The 21517-nt window shown below is 48.8% G+C and overlaps 1 protein-coding gene across 9 annotated transcripts in view; it reads left to right on the forward strand.

The window, feature by feature from the left end:
* Nucleotides 1-201: 201 nt before the first annotated feature.
* Nucleotides 202-21517, forward strand: part of AFAP1L2 (actin filament associated protein 1 like 2) — a 94972-nt gene continuing 73656 nt past the window's right edge. For 4 of the 9 annotated variants that reach the window (XM_081075265.1, XM_081075266.1, XM_081075269.1 and 1 more), the window contains exon 1: nt 202-342. In XM_081075265.1, the coding sequence (XP_080931391.1) occupies nt 327-342 (16 nt within the window). In that variant the 5' untranslated portion in view covers nt 202-326. Of the gene's footprint in view, nt 443-6290; nt 6345-21517 lie in introns of all 9 variants that reach the window. The other 5 variants (XM_081075262.1, XM_081075267.1, XM_081075268.1 and 2 more) reach the window with 3 other exon arrangements.

Consider the following 21517-nt stretch of genomic DNA (forward strand, 5'->3'; position numbering starts at 1 on the left):
TCCCCCAGGGATTGGGCACCTCCCGGTCTCATTCCCTCCCGCCGCCCCCGCGGCGCAGAGGTGCAGGAGCTGCCAGGCGGCGGGGCGGGGAGCGAGCCCGGGTGCGCACGGCCTTGCGCGCTGACGGTCGGTCGCAGAGCTACCCCGCCGGGGCGGCACGCCGGGAGGGGACCCGAGCCCAGGGCCCCCGGCGAGGCAGCTGCGCCAGGAGGTCCGGCCGCGAGCGTGACCTCACGGGGAGGGGCCAGCGCGGCGCTGGGGCGCGGAGCCGAGGGCGGAGAACGCAGCGCGGGAGCCGAGCGGCGCGGAGTGCACCCGCGGCCCCGATGGAGCGGTACAAAGGTAAGGGCACGGCCCCTGCGCGACCCCGCACCGCACGGGTAAGCAGAACCGGGGATGGCGGGGCGTCACCGCGTGCGCCTCGCGTCCCGCCCGGACTCAGGTGAGCGGAGCCGCCCGCCGGTGCCCAGCTCCGATCGGGGCCGAAGACGCGGGGCCACAGCTGCGCCGCGGGCAGGGCTAGTGGGCTCCTGGGTGGCGGCAGTGTCCCGAGCCTTTGATCCTCCCGGGCGCGCAGGGCGGGGGTCGGCTTGGCGGAGCTTCTCACCTGTTGGAGGAGAGAGGCTGCGCTTGTCAACTAACCGCCCAGCCCCGGCCGCCTCGGAAAGATGCTGGGGTCGGGGGAGGCCCCGAATGAGGTCGGGACCGTGTGGGGCGGCTTTGGGGCAAAGGGGCGAGTGGCCGCGTCCTGTCGCCCGGGCGCCAGCCGGAGCGGAGGGCCTGCTGCAGACCCAGGGGAAGAGCCTGCGCGCGGATGCGCTTGGGCGGTGGGGTGGGCGCGCAGCCCTGCTCCCACCTAGGCCGCCTCAGTCGTCCCGCCGCTCCGGTGAACGTCTGTCTCTCAGCCCTGCTCCTCCCCCTCCCACCCTCCAGCAGGGGACGGGTGTAGGGATTGGGGGCCGAAGTGGGTGTCTCGCAGGTGAGGAGGATGGAGGCCTTCGGGCCGGAGGCTTAGCTCAGTGCGCAGCCGGGCAAGGTTTTGATTTGGCTCGGGCCGCGGATCCTGGCCAAACCCTGGTGGCCGGGCCTGCCCAGGTTGTACCCGGTGCCCAGCTCGCACCCCTGCTCAGAACCCTGGGACTGAAGTCTAGAAGCCTCGGATTGCAGATGTTTGGGGAAAGGAATTTAAAGAGCTGCCCCGTAAACGGGACGCTGAGGGCGCCTCCTACGTCTCTTTCTTTTGGGAAAGCCTCTTGCACTTTCTTGTCCTGAACTCGTCTTTGCCAAACCTGACAGAGGAAATACTGTTTCTGTATTTATTTTCCCCTGGGAGAGAATAAGAAAGGCAAATGCTCAGATTCCCAAGGAATGTCACTCCCAGTAGTTTCTCGCTGAAATTGAGATTAAGGAAACTTTGGAGACCGGCTTTAGTTCCCTAAATCAGTCGTGTCTTTTGGTTTTTCTCTTTGTTTTTTCTCATCTGGGTCACCTGGTTACAGGTGAGGGCGAAAGACCTAAATCCTAGATAGGCTTCATGTATAAAGGAAGGGTCTTTGCCAAGAGCATGGACGCTGGCTGGGGGACAAAGTTAAATTAGTGGGCAACCTTTGGCTTCTTTCTGTGAACCCTCCCTGGAGCCTCTCTCACATTTCTAACCAGTTTTTTGTTTTTTTTTTGTCTGAAATTCTGCTGAGATCATGTCAGTTTTGTGCCTGAATGACTGCGTCCTTATGTAGTCCAGAACACTTGAGGAAGGAACAGTCTCTCTCCTTATAAAATGACAGTTTTCTGTTCCTTCCCCCATTCTGCCCTCTCCACGATTTGAGAGGGACCGTCACATGGGATTCAGGACCTGAGTTGTTCCCCTGACCCAAAGTGTTGGCCCCTGGGGTCCCTTCCAGCTCAGGGTCTGCCTCTCCTGAATTGTGTTAGCTCCAGGTTGAAGGTCCAGGTTGCAAACTACTTTCTCAAATCAGCATACTAATCTTACTAAATTAGGGCAAATTGGGGGATCTTCTACCCAAATGTCCAGTTATTATCAGAAGGTTTTCACTTGGCCCTTGACCTAAGAAAGGCTTCTTTCTTATCTTTTCCTCTTGAGAGCTTAAAATCCTCCCACTCTGGAAGATCAGTTAGGGGCTTTTTGCCAGTTGAAGTAAACTTAGTTTCCAGTTCAGAGTATTTATGTTTTTGGTAACACATGTATCTGCCTCATCATTTTACACTAAATCAGACACAGAGAGTGATAAGTGAATACATTTGAGAATTATCTGGATTGCAAAGACTGATACAGCTCATCTTTTAGTGTTTGACTCTGGGGGGAGAAAATCTCCATTTCAAGTCTCACTGGTGAGTGCTTTCAATGTGTTTACTATACCTTTCAGCGGAGGAATTGGGGTATCCCCCCTTCCATGTAAAATTCCCCATTCTCTTGAGATGCAGATGAGTTGTGCTTTGAATATTCACTGGATCAAAATGTTGGTCTGTGCAAAACAAAGCATGTTGGGCCCAATTTTCAACTCACCAGTACAACTCTAACTAGAATCTTAGTCTCCTCTTGCTTGTCAGACATGGAGGTCCTGCCCCTTTTTAAGGTAGATTGAATAACCATGTTTCCTGGAAAATAAGACCTAGCTGGGCAATCAGCTCTAACGCGTCTTTTGGAGTAAAAATTAATATAAGACCTGGTCTTATTTTACTATACTATAAGACCAGATCTAATATAATATAGTATAATATAATTAATATAATATAATACCAGTTCTTATATTAATGTTTGCTCCAAAAGATGCATTAGAGCTGATTGTCCGGCTAGGTCTTATTTACTGGGAAACACGGAATTACGGAATGACTAGGTATAGTGGTTTTAACAACAAAGTGGAAAAGCAAGATTTACTTGGGCTCTCAGAACATATCGTAAAGATCATAAAGAAATCTTATTTCTGATATTTTTAAATTTATTATTTAAATGCCTCATTCTGTGTTTCTAAATTCCCAGTTTTGAGCTCTATCCCTCCCAAATAGGTAGAATGAATGGTATCCCTCCCAAATAGGTAGAATGAATGCCTCACCACTGTCTCCAGATTCTCAAAATGTTTTCCTGACTTGTAAATCTTATCAAACAGTCGATGTAGACAGAATTGTTTTCCACATTCCCCAGCGTGCATGTTACATATTGTACATCCTCCAAAACTAGCCTGTCATTTGAAGTCTTTGGCCTGATTTTCCATTGTATTGTAGGATGTAAAGAGATGCTTTACATGTGTTTCCCCCAAATTAAGACTGGGCCTTATACCATATTGTCCCCCAAATAAGACCGGGTCTTATATTAATTTTTGCTCCAAAAGACACATTAAGGCGTATTTTGAGGGGATGTCTTATTTTTTCATGTTCAGCAATCTACATTTATTGAAATACAGTCATGTCATCTTCTGGAACATTGTCATAATGTACTAAGTTCGTCTGTCTGGCTGACTGTCTTAACTGGGGCTTATTTTGGGGGTAGGTCTTATTTTTTGGGAAACATGCTAAGAATGGTGGAAATATCACCCAATGTCTAATGCAGAAATATTTCCAGATTTTCTCCCTGTTCTTTCTAAGCCATTCTGCTGACAGCATGGCTTCTCAAGCAAAAACAAGGGTGGGGGTATGTTATCAGAGAGATGGAGCTTTTATGAGAGTTGTCATTAAAAGTGATGTAGAGTCACTATGTCTTGTATGTGAATCTCTTTGGTGTTGGATAAGCAGTGCTGAGTTCTATGGAGTGCCTTGAAAAGGTTTCCATCCTTGGATGTTTACATATTTGTGATTCTCATATGGGCATCATGCATGACTGCGTGAGCCCATTGGCTGAACTCACCATGTGGTCAAGGATTCTGGTTCCTGCTGCTCCTCCAGCTGGTGAGTATGTCTAGGGCCAAAAGTGACTGACCTACTATCTGTGGATTGCACTTGGAATGTCTGTGCCTAAGCTTCCTGAAATTGCATCACCCTTGGACCAAACAGGCACACTTGAGGTAGTCACTTGAATTTGGATCATGGTAATTGGTTGAAAGTGCAACCAGTCTCCTGTGTGTTTTTGTTTCTGAGTCAGGTCACCCGATTCCCAAGAGAGGGCACTTAGTTTTAGGGTACTGCAAGGGAGAGGTGAGCTATGAAGAGGCAAGTCAAGGAAAAAAAACTTGAAAGCTTATATAAGACTCCTGAGATATATTCTCAGAAGGTCTGAAAAAGAAAGTCTAATTAAAAGAGATGGGCTGACTGATAATATTCATGTTACCTTCAGAGGAATCATATGTTTTTTTAAATTTTTTTATGCCTTGGAGCTCAGGTTTTTCCCTGTGAAGTACTACCTAATGCAGTGGTTCTTAACCTTAGCCACATCTGAGAATCATCGGGGGTGCTTTAAAAACCATGAATGTGTAGGCCCCACCCAAGATAGTCTGAGTTAATGAGTCTGAGGGTGCAACTTAGTTAGGCATTGTAGTTTGTAAAGGTCTCCAGGTGATTCTAGCATGTAATCGAAGTTGAGAACCATTGAAAAAAATAATGACATACACACCTTCGTCACCTGGAAAAGCAAGTGGGGAGTGAAATGGATACCCTCTTTATACTCACATGACGTGCTTTCACTAAATCTTGCCATACCCACAAAAATTGAATGTAATTTACCTTAAGCTATTATAGGCTTTACAAGGCTGTGGGAACACTACTTTAAAACAATCTTAAACGTAATGCTTCAGAATCCTAAGCTCAGGGTTTGCTCATGATTGTACTTGACCTTGAGCCCTTCTGACTTTGAAGTTCTTTGTGTGGGAGCCATTGATGCTTTGGCAGTAAAATTGTCTGAAATATGGAGAGGTCACCTTTGGTGCTGAAAGGCCAGGCAGGGTGGGGGTATTCTGCTTTGGGCCCTTCCCCTCTTCTGAAGGGGTAGGAGCTCTGGGAACTGGGCTAGTTCCCAGCACAATTAAAGGGTGAGGAGAGGCCAGTGAGCTTCAAAGCTAAGGAAGCTGTGCCAGTTTTCTTCAAAATCCCTGTAATGAAGGGGAATGTTTCTCTAAAGACTTCTGTCATTCAGAGAAGGGAGACTTTCCCCAAGCCAAGGGAGGATGGCATGTCTGCCCAGAGCGCAGCCTGAGACATGGGAAAAACAGTCACAATGCAATGAAGAAAGCAATGGCTTGGGAACCAGGGCACCCACGTATGCTGTTTCCTTGGGCCTGTCACTGAGCTCTCCAGGCCTCAGTTTCCCCATCTAGAAAACAACCGCCAGTGTTTGTCCATTTGACTTTCCGAGCACTCTTCAAATCTAGTTGCTCTGTGGTCACTGAGGCATCTTTGGAGGGAGGACGATGTCTTGAGGAAGAGAAGGAAATGAGGGAGGGAATGTGGATAGCCCAACAAAGGTCAGTTTAGAATTGTGATTCTTATAAATAAAACCAATTTCCTGTTGAGAGCAGAGAGCAGCAAACTTAGTGGGAAAGAGAATGCCATCGGCCATGCTCGGAATTTGTTTCTTGAGGACTTCTGTATGAATGTGTCTCTAAAGATTATTAGTGAAGCCCAGAACCACCTTCTGAAACACAGGATTAGTCACCCCCATTTGAGAGACATGTCAACTGAGGCCTACAGAGATTAAGCAAGAACTCAAAGTCAGAAACGATATAATATCCCTGAGAATTGAGTTTCTAAAGGGTAGAGTTCCTGTTCTAACAACAGCAGGGTTTACTTAGAAAGAAGCAACCAAAGCAATTTCAGACTCATTCCTTATCAGTGTCCCTTTAGCTAGGAAGGGACTAGCTGCTCAGTGAAACTCCTCAGTCTTCAGGATGGAGCCCACATGCCACCTCTTCCATGAAGCCTCCCCTGCGTCCTCTATGTTCTCTCGTGATTTTAGGTGCAGCCTTAGCAGTGCTTGTCACATCATAGGTACTCAATAAATATCTGTCGAATTAATTTCACATTGTCTTATATATATGCATATGTCTGTTTCCTGTGTGAGACTGAACTTCAAAACAGGGATCTTGTCTCCTCGAAGTGATGCACTGCCAGGCACGTAGTAGGTGCTTTGGGCATGGCTGTGGAATGAATGCATGAATGAATGAATCAATTAATTAATTCTAGGTAGGAGGAGCATGTATCCTTTTATGCTCTGGCCCTCAAGAGCAGACCTGGGTCACTAAGGGAATGAAGCGCAGTGTCAAAGCCAAATTCCAGAAGTGGAGATGCAAGCGCGCAGTGGCCGCCCTGGGCTTTCCCACCTTGAGCCTTATTTCTGTCTGTTCCAGCACAGGGGTGTTGCTGTCTGCTGGTACAGAGAAGGATCCTGCAGGTTTCTGCTTGTGAGTATGAGCCTGCCTGTGCCCTCTGCAGCAGCTCACCTGGCCTCCAGGGCTCCCGAGGGCACAGACCTGGCTCTGCCCATGCTCTGGAAGGAAGGCTGAGGGAATTCATGGAGCTGGGCGCCGGGCTGGGCACTCCGGGGCTCAGGGTTCTAATCTGGCCTTTGCCACTAACTCGCTGTGCGACCTTGGGCAAGTCAATTAATCTCCCTGGGCTTTGTTTCCTCATCTGTACAAACGAGGATAATGTGACTAACCTGCCCCACTGGCTGCTTGGGGAATAACTTGTAAGAACTACTGGTATATACTTCAAGAAGGGGTAATGTTAAATTAATTCAGGGGAGCAGATGCCCGAAACCTCTGACGTGGTTCTGGCCCCACCAGTTCCTGCCTTCTTGGCTGTGTGTGTGTGTGTATGAGGGTGGGGGGCGGGGCACGGGGTCCTCACAGTTAACTTGGGCACTGGCTATGGCCATCATGTGCGTTTTGAAGCTCTTGGGAGCTCTGGGTTGGGAATGCTCAGCCTATCCCCAGGCAACCTAGCTTCTCAGAGAGCATCCCTGGATTCCCCTGGATGCCAGCTGGAAAGGAGATGGGCAAGCAAGCACTCATTCTTAAGCCTTATGTGTGGAGCCACCTCCTGGTCCTGCATGACCTTTCTCTCTGATGAGTCAGTAAGTTTATCTAGGAAAGCCCCTTACGTTCTAACAAGAACTTCAAGCTCTTTACTAACTTTCCATCACTTGGCTGACGTTACCTTGGATGCATTGCATCAGGTGGGCACAAAACCAGAAGAGATGAGAGTACCTACATGTCACATCTTTCTCTGTGGGTGTTAAACTTTTAGCGACAAGTGGGGAGGGGCGTCGACACCCACCGAAGCTCTGCTCTTTTCTAAACAGACCGTGGAGTTCTGCTCTCACTTCCTTGAGTCCCTAGAGTTCCCAGGGACTTTAAAGGAACTGCAGGCCTAGTGGAGTCTGAACGGGGGCTCACATCCAACAGACTGCAAACCAGCGGCCTCGCTGGTGATTAACCCCGGAAAGGAGAGTTAGTTGTTAGCTCAGCAGGAGCAACCTGCTGCTCACCAGGAGGAATCTTAGTGGTAGCTTTTCCAAGGAGGGTGGTCGACCATCCTGGTTTGCCGGGGCGTAACCTGCTTTTCCCACCGGAAGTCTGGCATCCCAGGAAACCCCTCAGTCCTGGGCACACAGAGGTGGTAGGTCACCCTATTTCCAGGCCTCCGCTTTATTAAAAGGCCCTAAATCAAGAATTTGGTTTCTCCGTAGCTGTTAGTCTCTTTGACAAGAAAGCAAAAGTCCAAGACTTAGAAACTAATGTTGCTAACTAACTACGAGTGATACACAGCAGTGTGTTGAAGGAAAGAAGCCAGACTCAGAAGCCTACACACTGCACGAGACCATTTATGTGACTTTCTGGAAAAGGCCAAACTATAGAGAAATATATCACAGGTCAGTAGTTTCCGGGGCTAGGGTTACAGGAAGGCTTTGACCACAAAGGGGCACAGGGGCCATTTTTAGAATAATAGGAATCTTTAGTTTGTGAATCTTTATGGTGGTAGTGGTCACACAGCCCTGGGTATTTCTGGAAATGCAGAAGTATGTGGTTAATGAGACTTAGCAGTTTGTCATGCTGAGGTGAAGACCGCATCCAGCGCACAGGTGGCATCACAGGTTGCTAATAGAATCTGAGCTCCTGGTGTGGTCATGCCTGCAGTGGTCTGGAGTTGCTGCAGAAAACGCTGAAGCATTTTGGTATAAAACGAAAGGACTGACTGTTTGACGGTGTCTTAAGTGCAAGAGACTTTTCCATTAGGCACACACAGTGTGATGGCGTAAGCTGTCCCTCTACTTGGAGAAAAGGACATGCAACTCTAAAACCTGGCAGCAAAGAGCCCAGGAGGGTCGTGGCGCATATTGAAGCCTTAGCTCCAGTTCCCACCCTAGGAGCATGAGAGCCACACATGGATCTAATGTATTGACTTTGGCAGTCTTTCTGCAAATCTTTTTTTGTTTTTTTCCACCAATAAAGTTATTGAATTGGAATTGAGAACCCAAGTCTGCACCATAATTTTTCCTGGCTGACTTTTTATTGTTGGCAGTCCTGCTTGTCTACGCTAGCTAGAATTGGTTTTGATTTTGACAGGGGAGAACTCATGATTTAGCAAAACACTGCACTCCGTCCCAGTGGTGTAAGGGATCAGTGCTCCTGTTTCTAGGTCGGGGAAACTGTCGTGTCGCAAGGGCAGAGCCACCCGCCCTTGCTGCACCAAGCCAGGTGACCAGATGTGGAATCCCATGAGAATGAAGGGGCTTCACGCTACTGTTCTTCACCAATCTGAAGATCTTGGTGGTTCTCATTTAAAAAAAAAAAAATCAAAAGTCATGTCGAATGGGCGTGTTCTTCAGCTGAGCTTTGCCTGGCTCGATGACCCGGAATGCTGGATCTGTCTTCCCATCTTTCTTAAGTACAGCTGTCACAAGGCTGCAGGACCTTCACCCAGAGGACCCTATGGGCCCATATCACTTTCAGCCGTGCATTGCACATGTGCAACTCTTCTTAACTGCAAACATGTCCAAACCACTAGTCACCTTCAAAGGCAGGTCTGTTCCACCTGTTTTGGGGGGTATTCAGGAAGAATTGCAGAATAATGATAGCTGGTGCAACCTTTAGTTCTAATTGTCTCGACTTTGTTGCCGGACGTTGGGGTGGGGAAGGGAGACAATATTTTTGTGTGCCTATTTGACGGGAACCTTCCCTGAGGCATGGTCAGGGCTGGCTTGTGGATGGTCCATCTAGGAAGAGTCAAGTTTGGGGCAGCCCAAAGGTCCACTTCTAGTTTGAGTGCCAGCCAGGATGGCAGGGCCTCAGAGGAGAAGCTGGGGAGTGCATGGGTGGGGTAAGTCCAGGTACTTCCTTACCTGGACTGCAAACTGTTGGCACCATCTCCCCAGGGCCAGCCTGGAACACTGGCATTCTTTTGGGTTCTGGGGACTGTCAGCCTTCCTGTTAGACCAACAAGTGGGAATCCTGCCATTTCCTTCCATCCTCCACTCCCCTTTTTTCTCCCCCAGTTTTTACACAACAGGAGTTATTCATGTTAACCATATTCAAGTCCCCAGATGGGGGATTAAAAAAAATGTGTTGAATGAGTTTATTGTTTAGCGATTTCACTGACTTCTTTTATTTACTACCCACAGTCCTAGAACATATTGAGCTGATTCACTAAAATTCAAATATGGTTGTTTTGGAAGGAACTCTGCTAGGGTGCTTGGACTTACTGGGTGGTGAGTTGGCTTAGGGCATCTCATCTTCATTTTTATGGTCTTGGGTCTCCTGGGGAGCAGATATTTTCAGTTACAACTGCCTTATGAGCTTAAGAGGGTCACCACCTTACTGCCCTTGGCATTGCCAGGCCTTTTGCGGCATCCCCTTCTAGCACATTCTTTGAAGAAATACAGATGGACCCCACCGTTTGGTACTACAGTTAACAGAGGCCTCTGTGGCTTCTGCTTGGCAGTTTCCTGCACAAGTGGAAGGGACTAAAGAGTGGTGATGCGGCAGATCTTGGGCAGAAGCAGCAAGGATGAGCCCCGCATGTACTTCTCAAATGTCTGATGCAGTGTGGCTGGTCTCTGACAGGCATGGCAGGGTTGGATTACGTGTGTTTTAACATATTTTAGACTCACTGTAATTGCAGCTGAGGGTCGGGGTGTGTATGGGTCCAGTGTGGTTGTTGGGAAGGCTGCAACACAGTTGCATTGTGACAGCTCCAGGTGTCTGGGGCCCATGGGGAATCTCCTGAGAAAGCCACTGCAAATACTTCAGCTGGGAGAGGCTCCCGTCTCACTGGAGACAGCGGAAGCCTGTCTCTGGTTCAAGTCAGTAACTCCCAGATGCCCTGGACGTTAGCCTGTGGCAAGGCAGGTCAGGTTGATGACAAAACTATCACACACGAGTGTGCGTGCCCTTCGGTGCACACAGGCTGACACCTGGTTCTGAACGTGCAATGTTCTCTCCCTTGCTCGCTCTCTCCTCCTCCCTCTCTCCTGCTCTTGCATTCACTTATTCTCCCCTCTTGACTTTCTCCCACTTTCTCACTCTCTTTTTCTGCCAATTCTGGTCAGGTCTCTTGGAGCTTGAGTCTAGAAAAGGGAGGCCAGAAAGACCCAGAAAAGGATAGCCTCCGTTGGCCCCCAGTTCCCTGGTCACCCCAAGCTCTCATTTCTAGTAGCCGTGGCTGGAATCCCAGGTTTCCCAGGAGGAACTAATGATCTCAGCGTCAGGGTGGGGTTGTGGTCAGCCAGACCAGGAGTGTCGTCTCCCTCCCTCCTGGAAGAGGAGGCCTGAGTGAAAATCTGTGGTGTGGTCCCTGCTGCTTCGTCAGGCCCTAGAAAGTGTTGCCGCACGTGGTCTGCAAAGAAGGCCACCTTCCCCAGCCCCTATGGCGCGAGCCATTTGCTACCCTGGGACCTTGCCAGCCATCCTAGCTGCCCTAGTACAGGGTAGTGTCACAGTGACAAGGATTCTCAGGACAGAGTTCTTATCCTCTCTCTGTGGGTCCTTAAACAGCCCTGTGACCCGCTAACCTCCAAGGGGTGGAAGAAACAGTCTCGGCCCTGTGTTGGGCTCCTCCCCCTGCCATCCCAAGCTCCCTGGAAATGAGCATCGGGGAGGGCCTGGCATCTGCACAGGGGGAGCATGAGAACATCACCACAGTTTGGATAAAAGTTCCAAACATGAAGGCTGAACATTGACTAAAATAATTTTTCCCATTGACCTCCTGGCCTCTCAGTGGGCAGGCGTCCATCTCCCACCCATCTGATGTTGGTTTGGTGCGTGTAACTGTAAACAGTTCAGGCTGCGAGCAAATCTCTGAGAGTTATGGGATCCAGGTGTCGCTCCCAGCTCTTGCCACGCACTGTTTCCCTCGAGAGTGGGAAAGGCCGTTTGTTCTCAGAGGGTGAAGTTAGTCTGTTGCTCTTGTGATCAAATCCTTCTGAAGCATGACTCCCTCTCACCCCGCCCTCCCCCGCCCCACTCAGGACTGAAGGAGACTGTGGGGGCTCTAATTCATTAGTATATCTCTTAGCGTGGTGGGGTGTGCTTCTCCGACTGTGATGTAAGGGCCCCAGGGCTCTCAGGTATGCAGGGGGCCCTGGGGTGCTGAGGTTGAGAGTAGGAGCAAACCAGCAGCCTGCCTTCTCTGTGTGAGAACGTGCGGCCCCGTACTCAGGGCAAGAGTGTGGGCGCAGATCCGTTTCAGCCTCGCTTCTGGAGTACAGCTGGACTCCTGACTCAGGCACGGCAGCTGGCAGGCGGGAGCCTCTTGTTCTCAGCAGGAGGCCTCTAGAGTGTGTAGGTGGCTCTGGGAACTGAATGACCTACCTTTCCCTAGCAGTAGACTTGGGAGTTGTCGCAGGGGTTGTGTTGGAAAATGCATTTGGTAGGTTGGAGAGATGTGGGGGGCACCAATCTTGGGGTTCTGACTTCCTTCCCTCCTTTCATCCTTGTAGCCCCAACCATACCTAGCTGATGGGGCCTCAATGAACGGGGAAAAGCTAACACTGTGTTTCCCCGAAAATAAGACCTAGCCGGACCATCAGCTCTAATGCATCTTTTGGAGCAAAAATTAATATAAGACCCGGTATTATATTATATTAATATTTTATATTGTATTTGTTATATTTATTGTATATGTTATGTTATGTTATGTTATGTTATATTATGTTATGTTATGTTATGTTATTAGACCCGGTCTTACATTATAGTAAAATAAGACCAGGTCTTCTATTAATTTTTGCTCCAAAAGACACATTACAGCTGATTGCCTGGCTAGGTCTTATTCTCAGAGAAACACGGTAAGTGCATTCACTTCACCGATACAAGGCATGTTTGGGACAGTGTGTGTGTGTTTGAGTGTAGAGGAGATATCAGGGAACAATCAGCCCCAATTTCTTGAAATTTCCTAAAGCAATTTACCTAGTGCCCTCAAAGGATAAGACGCCTGTCCTACAACAGGATTTATTTTCTGCCCTGGGGAGGCTAAGGCAGCTTAGAGGAGAGAGAGTGAAAGTGCTTAGATACCTACCGTGATCTGTTGGGATGGAGTGATTTCCAGATTCCTAGCTTATCTGTCAGCCTCACTCATCCCTGACACCTTGACCCCCTGAGGTCTAACTCCCCACGGAACCTTGCACCCCCCCCCCACCTGTCTATGCCTTCTTATCTTCCTACTCGACTGCCTTGTTTCTGTATATACAGATTTCTTCTCTGGCTGGAAAATATAAGGGCAGTCAATAGCTTGGAGCAAAATATTTTCTGCGAATGGCTTTTCTTTTTCCCTTTGCAAAATTACCATTATTGAATGTGAAAATGGTTTAGATTCAGGAGGAAACAGCTGGCTGGCAGAGATCCTGCTGGGGTCTTGGGTATGATTCCGCTGTGTCACTAATGACTTTATGCGGTACATTTCCACCACAAGCACGCTTGGCAGTTGGGAAGTTTTGTGTCTGAGAACTTTCATCAAGGCGGCAGCAGGAGCAACTTCCAGCGGCGGCCAGGGAGGGAAGTCTTCATTTCATTCAGGACAGTCCAGACCTGTCCAATAAATGTTTCTCATCTGCCTCAGTAACTTAGCTTGGGTGCTCACAAACCCTTTTCTTTCTAGAATGTTCTATGGCGTTCCTCTGAGACTTCAATACATTGCTACTATCACTAAGGTGAGCCCAGATTTCTTAAGGCCCCTGAACCAGGCCTTCTTCCTTGAGTCCATTTGGTGTCTAGGGCAGCTCGCCAGTGGCTATGGGGAGAGCAAGGAAACGTACTATCGCTTTGTTCTGCTCTGAGCTCTTTCTGTCTGTGGCCCATTCCTATGTGTCCAGCCTCTGTGGCCATTCCTCACTTTGCCGTACTGGATTCCTTGTGGTTTCCCAAACTGGGCTTTTGCATATGCTATTCCATTGCCTGGAATGTCCTCCCCTCAGAGCTGCCTGCAAACTTATCCATCAAGGCTCACTCAGCCATGACACCTTGATCCCTTGAATCCTTTAACCCTTCACTGTACCTTGCACAACCCTCCATGGCCAAGGTCAATTATGTCAATGTTATAGTTGATGGAAAGTCTACATTCCCAGGAGACTGTAAGCTCCTTAAGGGTCAAAAGCCGTTATTCCTCTTTGCATCGACAGCACCTAATTGCGTGGTGGTAACCCATGAGTGCTCAAGAAACTGGAATTGGATGGGTGAGAAATGGTTGCTGGCCTCAAGATTTCTCGGAGTTTGATTATAGCACAGGGCTTCTGTTCACTAATGGACATACTGGACAAAGTTAATAGGCAGCTGTCAAAAAGGGGAGAGCTATTTACAGTGTGTAAAACCTTCAAGGGATTAACAAGTTAAAATATACAAGGAACTCCTGTAAATCAGCCAGAGAAAGGCAGACACCGCAATAAAAAAGAAGATGAATAAAGGGTATGAATGAGACTTTACAGATGAAGGGGCCTCCAAAAAGCTAATGAGCATCTGCAAAACACACTTGGGCTCGTTTAGTCGTCAGAGACAAAACAGCGCAAATGACCACCCCGTTGGCTGGGAGACACGAGAGGCCGCAGGGTGCCACGTGTTCTCAGAACATGCAGAAATGACTGCACGGGTCCACCTGGGGCAGGCTGGTGCATGATCTTGCAGCATTATTGGTGGTGGTGGAGAGCAGGAAGTAGTGCGATGTCACTGGAAGAGGGGACAGGTGAACTGTGGTGTCGATGCACATCCTGGAGAATTATTCAATAGTAAGAAGCAATGGAGTAGACGTCATCCAGCAACGTAGACGGCTCTTTAAGACATAGCACTGACCTAAAGGAGAAGAAGCAGAACAGGACATTGGACAATAGCATTTACAGCCATTACAAATTCAAGCAGCAGTATACATGAAGCAAATATACATACGAACAAAAAGGTACCTAGTAGAAAGGTCATCTCTGTCGGGGGCAGGGATTGGGTATGAGGATGAACAGGAATTTGTAAGAGTTTGCTTATAGTCTGTTGGTGATATCAGAAGCCTGCAGGGCTGACTGGAAGCAGAATTTGGCATCGTGAGGGCCCCAGGAGCTCCAGCGGAGTGCTGTAGGAAGTTGGGGGTAGGGGTGGGAACTCTTCTCCCTGCACCCTCTTTGGGGAGGAGTAAATGGGGAGGCCATCTTCCTTCTTATTAATCGCTGGGCTATCCAAGCCCCTTTGCTCATGAGGTTGTGCTAACAGACCACCTTTACATTTGACTCCAAAGCTTATGCTTTGTCAGAGCTGTAGTGGTGGTTAGCAGTCTCCCATTGTCATGAGGGGCGGGGGTGCTCATAACCCACACTCGGATAAGCCTGGGAGGGTAGAGCTGGCTTCTAAGTTGTGTATTTTTCAGTGGAGTACCTGGAGCCACTTGGAGTACCTGGAGTCATCTTTGGGTCCCCATTACTAAGTACAGGTCATGGCCAAGAGATGACGTCCAAAGCTTTATCGGATTAAGTGGAATGCATCCGAATTGAATTTTTCCAGGACCTGATTGATTGGACAGGAAATTTCTAGACTCTGTGCACCCGTTCATTTTTGCTCCTCTCCACCTGGGAGATGGGAATATTCACTCGAAATCAGTGCATCCAAACAAGATAAACTGCCTGTCCTACCCAGGTCTGCTTGATCTGCAAAGAGGTGGCCCCTACCATTTTTTGGTTCCATCTCTATTTCTACTTGAAATAATGGTTATTTTTCTTTGTCCCTTTTTTTTTTTTTTAAGTCTTTTTGAGAACTAAAGGTGTGTGGGGGAAAGAGCCATTGGGACCATGGAGACTACCTCCTGCTTTTGCTCTGCACGATGGCAGGCTTGTGGCTGCCTGGGCCCCGCGGGCAGGGTCAGGAATCATGAAGAGCTAACACTTTGGGTGTGTCTCAGCAGGTGGACTGCAAATCTGTGGGTGTGGAAAGCCAAGAACTAATGCTTATGGTTTCAGAAAATGAAAAAACCTTGAGGTTGGCTCTGCTGGTTTGACTGTTTCCCTGTCATTCTTTATTGACATCTCTCCAAGCTGTTCTTCATCAGATCTGTTTACTGACCATGTTAATTAAGTTTTGCCTATCTCTGAACCTGCGTTTCCAATTCCTAGGTCCACTGGAATGTGGATACCTTAGTGATGGAACAATAAAGATCTTCATTTTTGTTTTCTTAAGTTCAAGTCAGCCCCAGGGTCCTTTTCCAGGTTGAGGGATTTGTGATTTTGTAATGAACTTGCCGATGTCCGTAGGTAGCCCTTTTGTGTGGGACAGTTTCCAGGTGTTCACACAATAGGCACTTTTTGAGCTTCACTGTGTGCCAGGCGCTGTCTAGGTGCCGAGGGAAAGCTGGGCACAGTGTTAATGAAGTTTCTGTCCTAATGGAGCTGATATGCAAGAGGAGGAAAGTGGACCATGAACTAGCACACATGGTTCCAGGAAAAGATCATTTCAGATGGTAGTAAGTTACGTGAAAAACGAAAATAGGATGTTGTGAGAGTAATGGGGGGGAGGGAGAATGAGGGGGAATGGTGGCATTCCCAACATTAGCCAGGGTGGTCGTGCACAGTCTCTCTGAGGAGGTAACATTTGAATTGAGACCTTAATGCAAGGGAGAAGCCTGCCATGTGGAGAACCAGGGTTGAGAGTTCCAGGTAGAGGGAACAGCAAGGGCAGAGCTTCTGAGGCCATCATGAGCTAGAATGGTTTGGGTGTAGAGGCGTGGGCGGCAGGGGCAGAGATTAGCCACAGGGAGAGTGGAGAGGGATGAGGTAGGAGGGCTGGGCCATGCAGGGAGCTTGGGTGGTATTCTGAGAGCACTTCACAAGCAGGGAATTTTAGCTTCCTGGCCACCCAGCCAGGTGGCTGCTGCCTCGCTACCTGAGCAGGTTAGCACCAGATAGATGGTCTTGGGTTCGAAACGGTCTTTTTTTTTCCCTACAAGAACAATCCAAGCACATCCTAAAAGAATATTCACCTCTTTTCTGAAGAGGTTGAGGTGCTACAGACCCATTGGTGTTTTCTACATTTTATTGGAGAGGGTTCTGAGGGTGAGATTGGGTGTGGGATAGGCCTTAGGCACACAGCTCATTGTAGCAGGTGTGGGACAATTGCCTGAGGTGCCTGAATGATGGTCCCATGTCCTTCCCATCAGACAAAGCCAGGGAAGGAAGGCAGCTATTTGACCTATGAACCACCCAGGGTGTCTGAATTGCTTCTCCCTTTAAGAGGCATTGAATGCTCTATTCCCCCCAATGTTCAGATCATAGGGAATGTAATAATGGCTGAATGTTGTAGGGTTTATGCAGACCTGGTTCATATCCAGTTTGGACACTTTCCACCTTGGGCGACTATCCTTTCTTTCTGAGCTTGAGTTTCTTCATCTGAAAGAGGCTAATTATACTTTTCCTTGAAGGTTTGAAAGGGTTGAATGAAATCTCGTACCTGGAGAGCTTTTTAGTAGGTTCTGACTGTGTGGTCAGAGCCCCAAAATTAGTGGTGGTGGAACAAGACATTGGGCTCAATCTGCCATGTTTATTTCTAATGCCTACAATCTTTGCCGCCAGTCATGCTGCCATTAGGCTGTGTGGGGGGAGGGGAAGCTGATTTGTGAAGAAGAGCTGTTTCCTGTTTCTGAAGCCATCAGCGTGAGAACACTCTGCCTCATTAGTCCTCTTTCACCCCAGCCTCAGTTTTCCTCATCTGTAATAATCTCCCTCTACTCATGTCACAGTCTGGTCGGGAAGTTCAATGAAAAACTGTGCATAAAAGTGTTTTGGAAACTACAAAGCACTGAACACATAGAAAAGGTGATTACTTCAGTGCTGGATAAGGAATTGCAATTCCAGGCAAAGGGAAGTCCTCAGTGCTACCCTAGTCATTGCCCATTCGCTCCAGACTAATTCTCAACCCTGGGTTATTTATGGCCAGAGGGTGGGCTTTCCTGGTCATGGGAACCCATGGTAGGGTGGAATCGATGTTTGAGATTGGATGATGACATGAGCAATTAGATGCAGGATCATGATCGGCAATGAAGAGATTCGGCTCAATAAGAGATTCGGTTAGGCTGATAAAGTTCATTTCAGTCCTGCAAGCAATGGATCCTTCCATGCCTGGACTCCCATCTGCAAGATACAGAGCATGATAAGCCCTCTGCAGTCATAGAACCAGGGCCCACATGGGTCTAACCCCTGGGCCTAACCCCAGGGAGCCATCTGCTTGGGGACATGCTGTTGCTGGGTGCATTTCACAGGCCATCCCTTCCCGGGCTGGCTGTGGGGTCCTTTGTGTCCAAGGGCCTCCTGGCCTCCTGGCAGCTGCTGCCTGGGGAGGGTTGGGCTGCTTGGGACACACTCATCTTGCCTCTCCTGACTTCCAGCACTGCCTCTGTTTAGGGGAGAGTCTCCCACTGTCAACCCAGGACTTTCTTCATCTTCCCTGCTCTGCAGCTGCTACTGCCTTCTTTTTTTTTTTTTTTTTTTTTTAAATTGTTGGGGGGTTTTTCTTTTTCTTTTTTTCTTTTTTCTTTTCTTTTTTTTTTAATTGGGGAAGGGGAACAGGACTTTATTGGGGAACAGTGTGTACTTCCAGGACGTTTTTCCAAGTCAAGTTGTTGTCCTTTCAATCTTAGTTGTGGAGGGCACAGCTCAGCTCCAGGTCTGTTGCTAGTTGCAGGGGGCGCAGCCCACCATCCCTTGCGGGAGTCAAACTGGCAACCTTGTGGTTGAGAGGACGTGCTCCAACCAACAGAGCCATCTGGGAGCTCAGTGGCAGCTCAGCTCAAGGTGCCGTGTTCAATCTTAGTTGCAGGGTGCGGAGGCTACCATCGAGGAATTGAACTGGCAACCTTGTGGTTGAGAGCCCACTGGGCCCATGTGGGAATCGAACCGGCAGCCTTCGGAGTTAGGAGCATGGAGCTCTAACCGCCTGAGCCACCGGGGCCGGTCCCTGCCTTCTTGATATTAAGCATAGCATCGTGAATTAAAGTGATTATTAAAAATAATAACTAATACTAGTACTTTTTACTCTTATTTTAATATATGTTCCATTTTTTTTCCCTTCACAAACATCACAGGGAGATGGGTCAGAAGTCTCATGATGGCTGTTTTCTTTGGGGGTCCTTTCAACTGAACTGTCACATGGCTACTGACTAGGAAGCTGTTTCTACCAGGAGGTGGGATTTCAGACTCTCAGCCGAGACTAAACCTTGCTGCCGATGTCTGAGAGCGACCATGTTCACAGGCTTATCTGCCGCAACCCTCCCCTGGGTGTTTTATTCCCACCATCTCCTTTAAGCCCTACAGACTCCAGAGAGGTGGTGGTGAGAAACTGAAATACCTCCTGTCCCCCTTCACCAGGTCCCTGGAGCCCCCTGGAATAGCTGTATACACTACTAGGGAGGGTTAGAACAGGGAAAGCATCTTGGAATCTTTCAGTGACATTCTTGGCATTGCTTCACTGGAGAAGTCCCCTGGAATGCAGGGGCTTGTTCCCCTGAGCTTGGCTGAGCTAAGAATGTTACTAAAAGCCTTCCCAAAACTTTGCTAACAGACACTTGCTTTCATTGTATCCCAAGCCAGCAGAGTCAGGACTGGGTGTGAGGGCGGGAAAGCAAGAATCCAGCAGGAAATACTATCTTTTTCTGTGGATGGAGGAAATTAAGGCTAGAGGCAGCTCAAGCAAAAGCTCACAGCCAGGCCGGCAGGTTCCAAACCCAGCTCCATTTGGACTCGAGAGCCCATTCTGCGCCTGACATAGCCTGATCAAGCTCGACCTGATCTTCACCCTTAAGTGGCTTCAAACGTGACCTGTAGGCGTATCTGAATCTGATGTTCAATGAGGTGCCGAGTCTACTGGCTGCAGTCCCGCCAGCATGCTGTGTGTCTTTGGGATGGGAGGAGGCTTCCCCAACATTGCTCACAGCTGAGGCTGTCTCTGAGGGGAACCCTGGCAGGATGAAATCGCCTTTTCTGAACGGGGCTTCTCTGTGTGCCTGGCCTTCAGGTGGCCTGGCTCCCTGTCGTGTCCCCAGCTGGTGTAGCCAGGCCATTGCTCATGCTGCAGTTTGTGACGGGAATGTGGTCCCACCCCTTCATCCTCTTCAGTCACACCTACCGTCATCCACTGCCCCCTCCTCCGGAAAGCCAGCTTTCATTGATGACATCAAGCCCCAGCTGCTCCTACTCCACATGGGACCTAGTCAGCACGCCTGTGCTGGCACATCTGGGTGTCTCTGTGCCTCATAGCCCTGTCGTGTCCCCGACAGCTAGTTTTATCGCCCCTAAAATGCACAGCAGAGTGCTTGGCACACAGGTGGGCGTTCCCTTTGCTCCTGGTAATTCCCAGGAGTTTCTGTCAGTTTCCCTGCTGCGTATGGACCCGGCTCTGCTGTGGGCATGTGGCGGTGGAGAGGCAAGAGACGGTGCCTGGCTGGATGGGCACAGCTCGCACGCCCTGGGCGCTGCTCCTAGTGGGCCTGAGGCAGGTGTTTAAGCAGCATCAGGAGGCCTGTGATATGGACTCTGGCTTGGCAGGGGGCAGGTGAGCATTTCCCCATCTTGTACGATTTGGAAAAGATAAGTGAGGGTGTTCTCACTTGGGAAATAAATCTCACCACTGGCAACATTCGGCCACACGCCATTTGAGCCCAACAGCTGTCTCTCATTTGTTGGCAAATGTTCCCGGTGATGAATGTCCTCCGTCCATGCTCACAGCCGTCCCTAAATGGAGACTTTGGACAAGTGTGGGGGGAACAATGGCCCTTCTCAGAGAGCCCTCAGCAGACGCTCCCAATGAAGTTGGTTCATCATTTGGAGCTGGGTCAAGACCACAGACAAGATGCCATTGATTCGGTGAGGAAGGCCCCAAACAGCCTTGGAGATAAAGAGGCTGAAGGCAGAAAGAAGCAGAGAAAAGATGGGATTCATGGCTGCCGATAAAGGCCTTGATAATCAGAGTAAATGATTTCACCTCTCAAGTACTGTCTTCTAGAAGGTGACTCATGGGATGATGGCTCTTCCTCCTGATACATTTGCAAAACCCTTTTCAATCATTATAGGATCATCGAGGTTTGGAGGGTCTAGTCCTTCCTGGGCTGAGTGTGTTGCCACAATCACTGTTGTTGAATGGGTGAAGGTAGTCGGGGTAAGAGAGATGGAAGGCTAAAGCCAGGACCCTAGCCTCCTGGCCTGAATCTGCTTGCTCATTCTTCCTATAACCAGGTGGGACGGATGATGGAGAAAAGGAGATGGGCTGGGGAGTTAGGTAGAGCCAGTGAGGGCTTCTGGCGCCAGAGCTATGCTACTTCTGGGAGGAGGGGTATCAGTGCCATCAGCCTCGTGCTAGGCGTCCAAGCCCCCCTTCCACCAAATTCTGTTTCCATCCTCCCTCTCCGATTGTGTCTCCTCTGATTTTCCAGGACAAAGATGAAAGGTCAGATTTCTAAGCTGATAGGCCCCAACTGGGCAAACTCAGATTTTCTTTCTCCCTTTCTTCCCCTGCCGCCCGCCCCCCCTTATGGGGTTATTTTAAACAATTTAAAATAGCATAAGCAATAGCTACACATTTCAAATTGCTATTTCACTCTGTAAGGAACTCAGTATGGTAATTTTACATCTATTTTTTATGGCAAAAGTCATACATGCTTATTATAAAATATGCATACGTAGCAAAAATTTAGAACATGGAACGTGAAAATCCCTAGAATTCCACCCTCAATGATAATATCTGTCGAGGATATATTTGTCCAAATGTTTTCCTTCCTCTGCAATAATCCTAAATCCTTTTCCTCCCTCTTTTCTCTCCTTCCCTCCCTTCCTTTCTTCCTCTTGTCCTTGCTTCCCTCTCTCTGTTCCTCCCTCCATTCCTTTTCTTCTCTTTATCCTTTCTCTCTCCTCCTGTCTCTCCTCTTCTTCCCAACACCCATGGTATAAATTTTAAAAAGCAAAAGGTACAATGAAAAGTACATCCCCGCCTCAGGGTTTTTCTTTTGAAAATTAATTTGGGGAAGGTATTCTATAATGTTGTAAAGATTTTGTTGGGTATCCGATGGACATGCGTCCTATTTGGGAGACCACCTCAGGGATACTGTGGATACCTGATCATGGCATTGTACA

This window comes from Rhinolophus hipposideros (genome assembly GCF_964194185.1).
Source record: "Rhinolophus hipposideros genome assembly, chromosome: 15".
NCBI classification, from domain to species: domain Eukaryota; kingdom Metazoa; phylum Chordata; class Mammalia; order Chiroptera; family Rhinolophidae; genus Rhinolophus; species Rhinolophus hipposideros.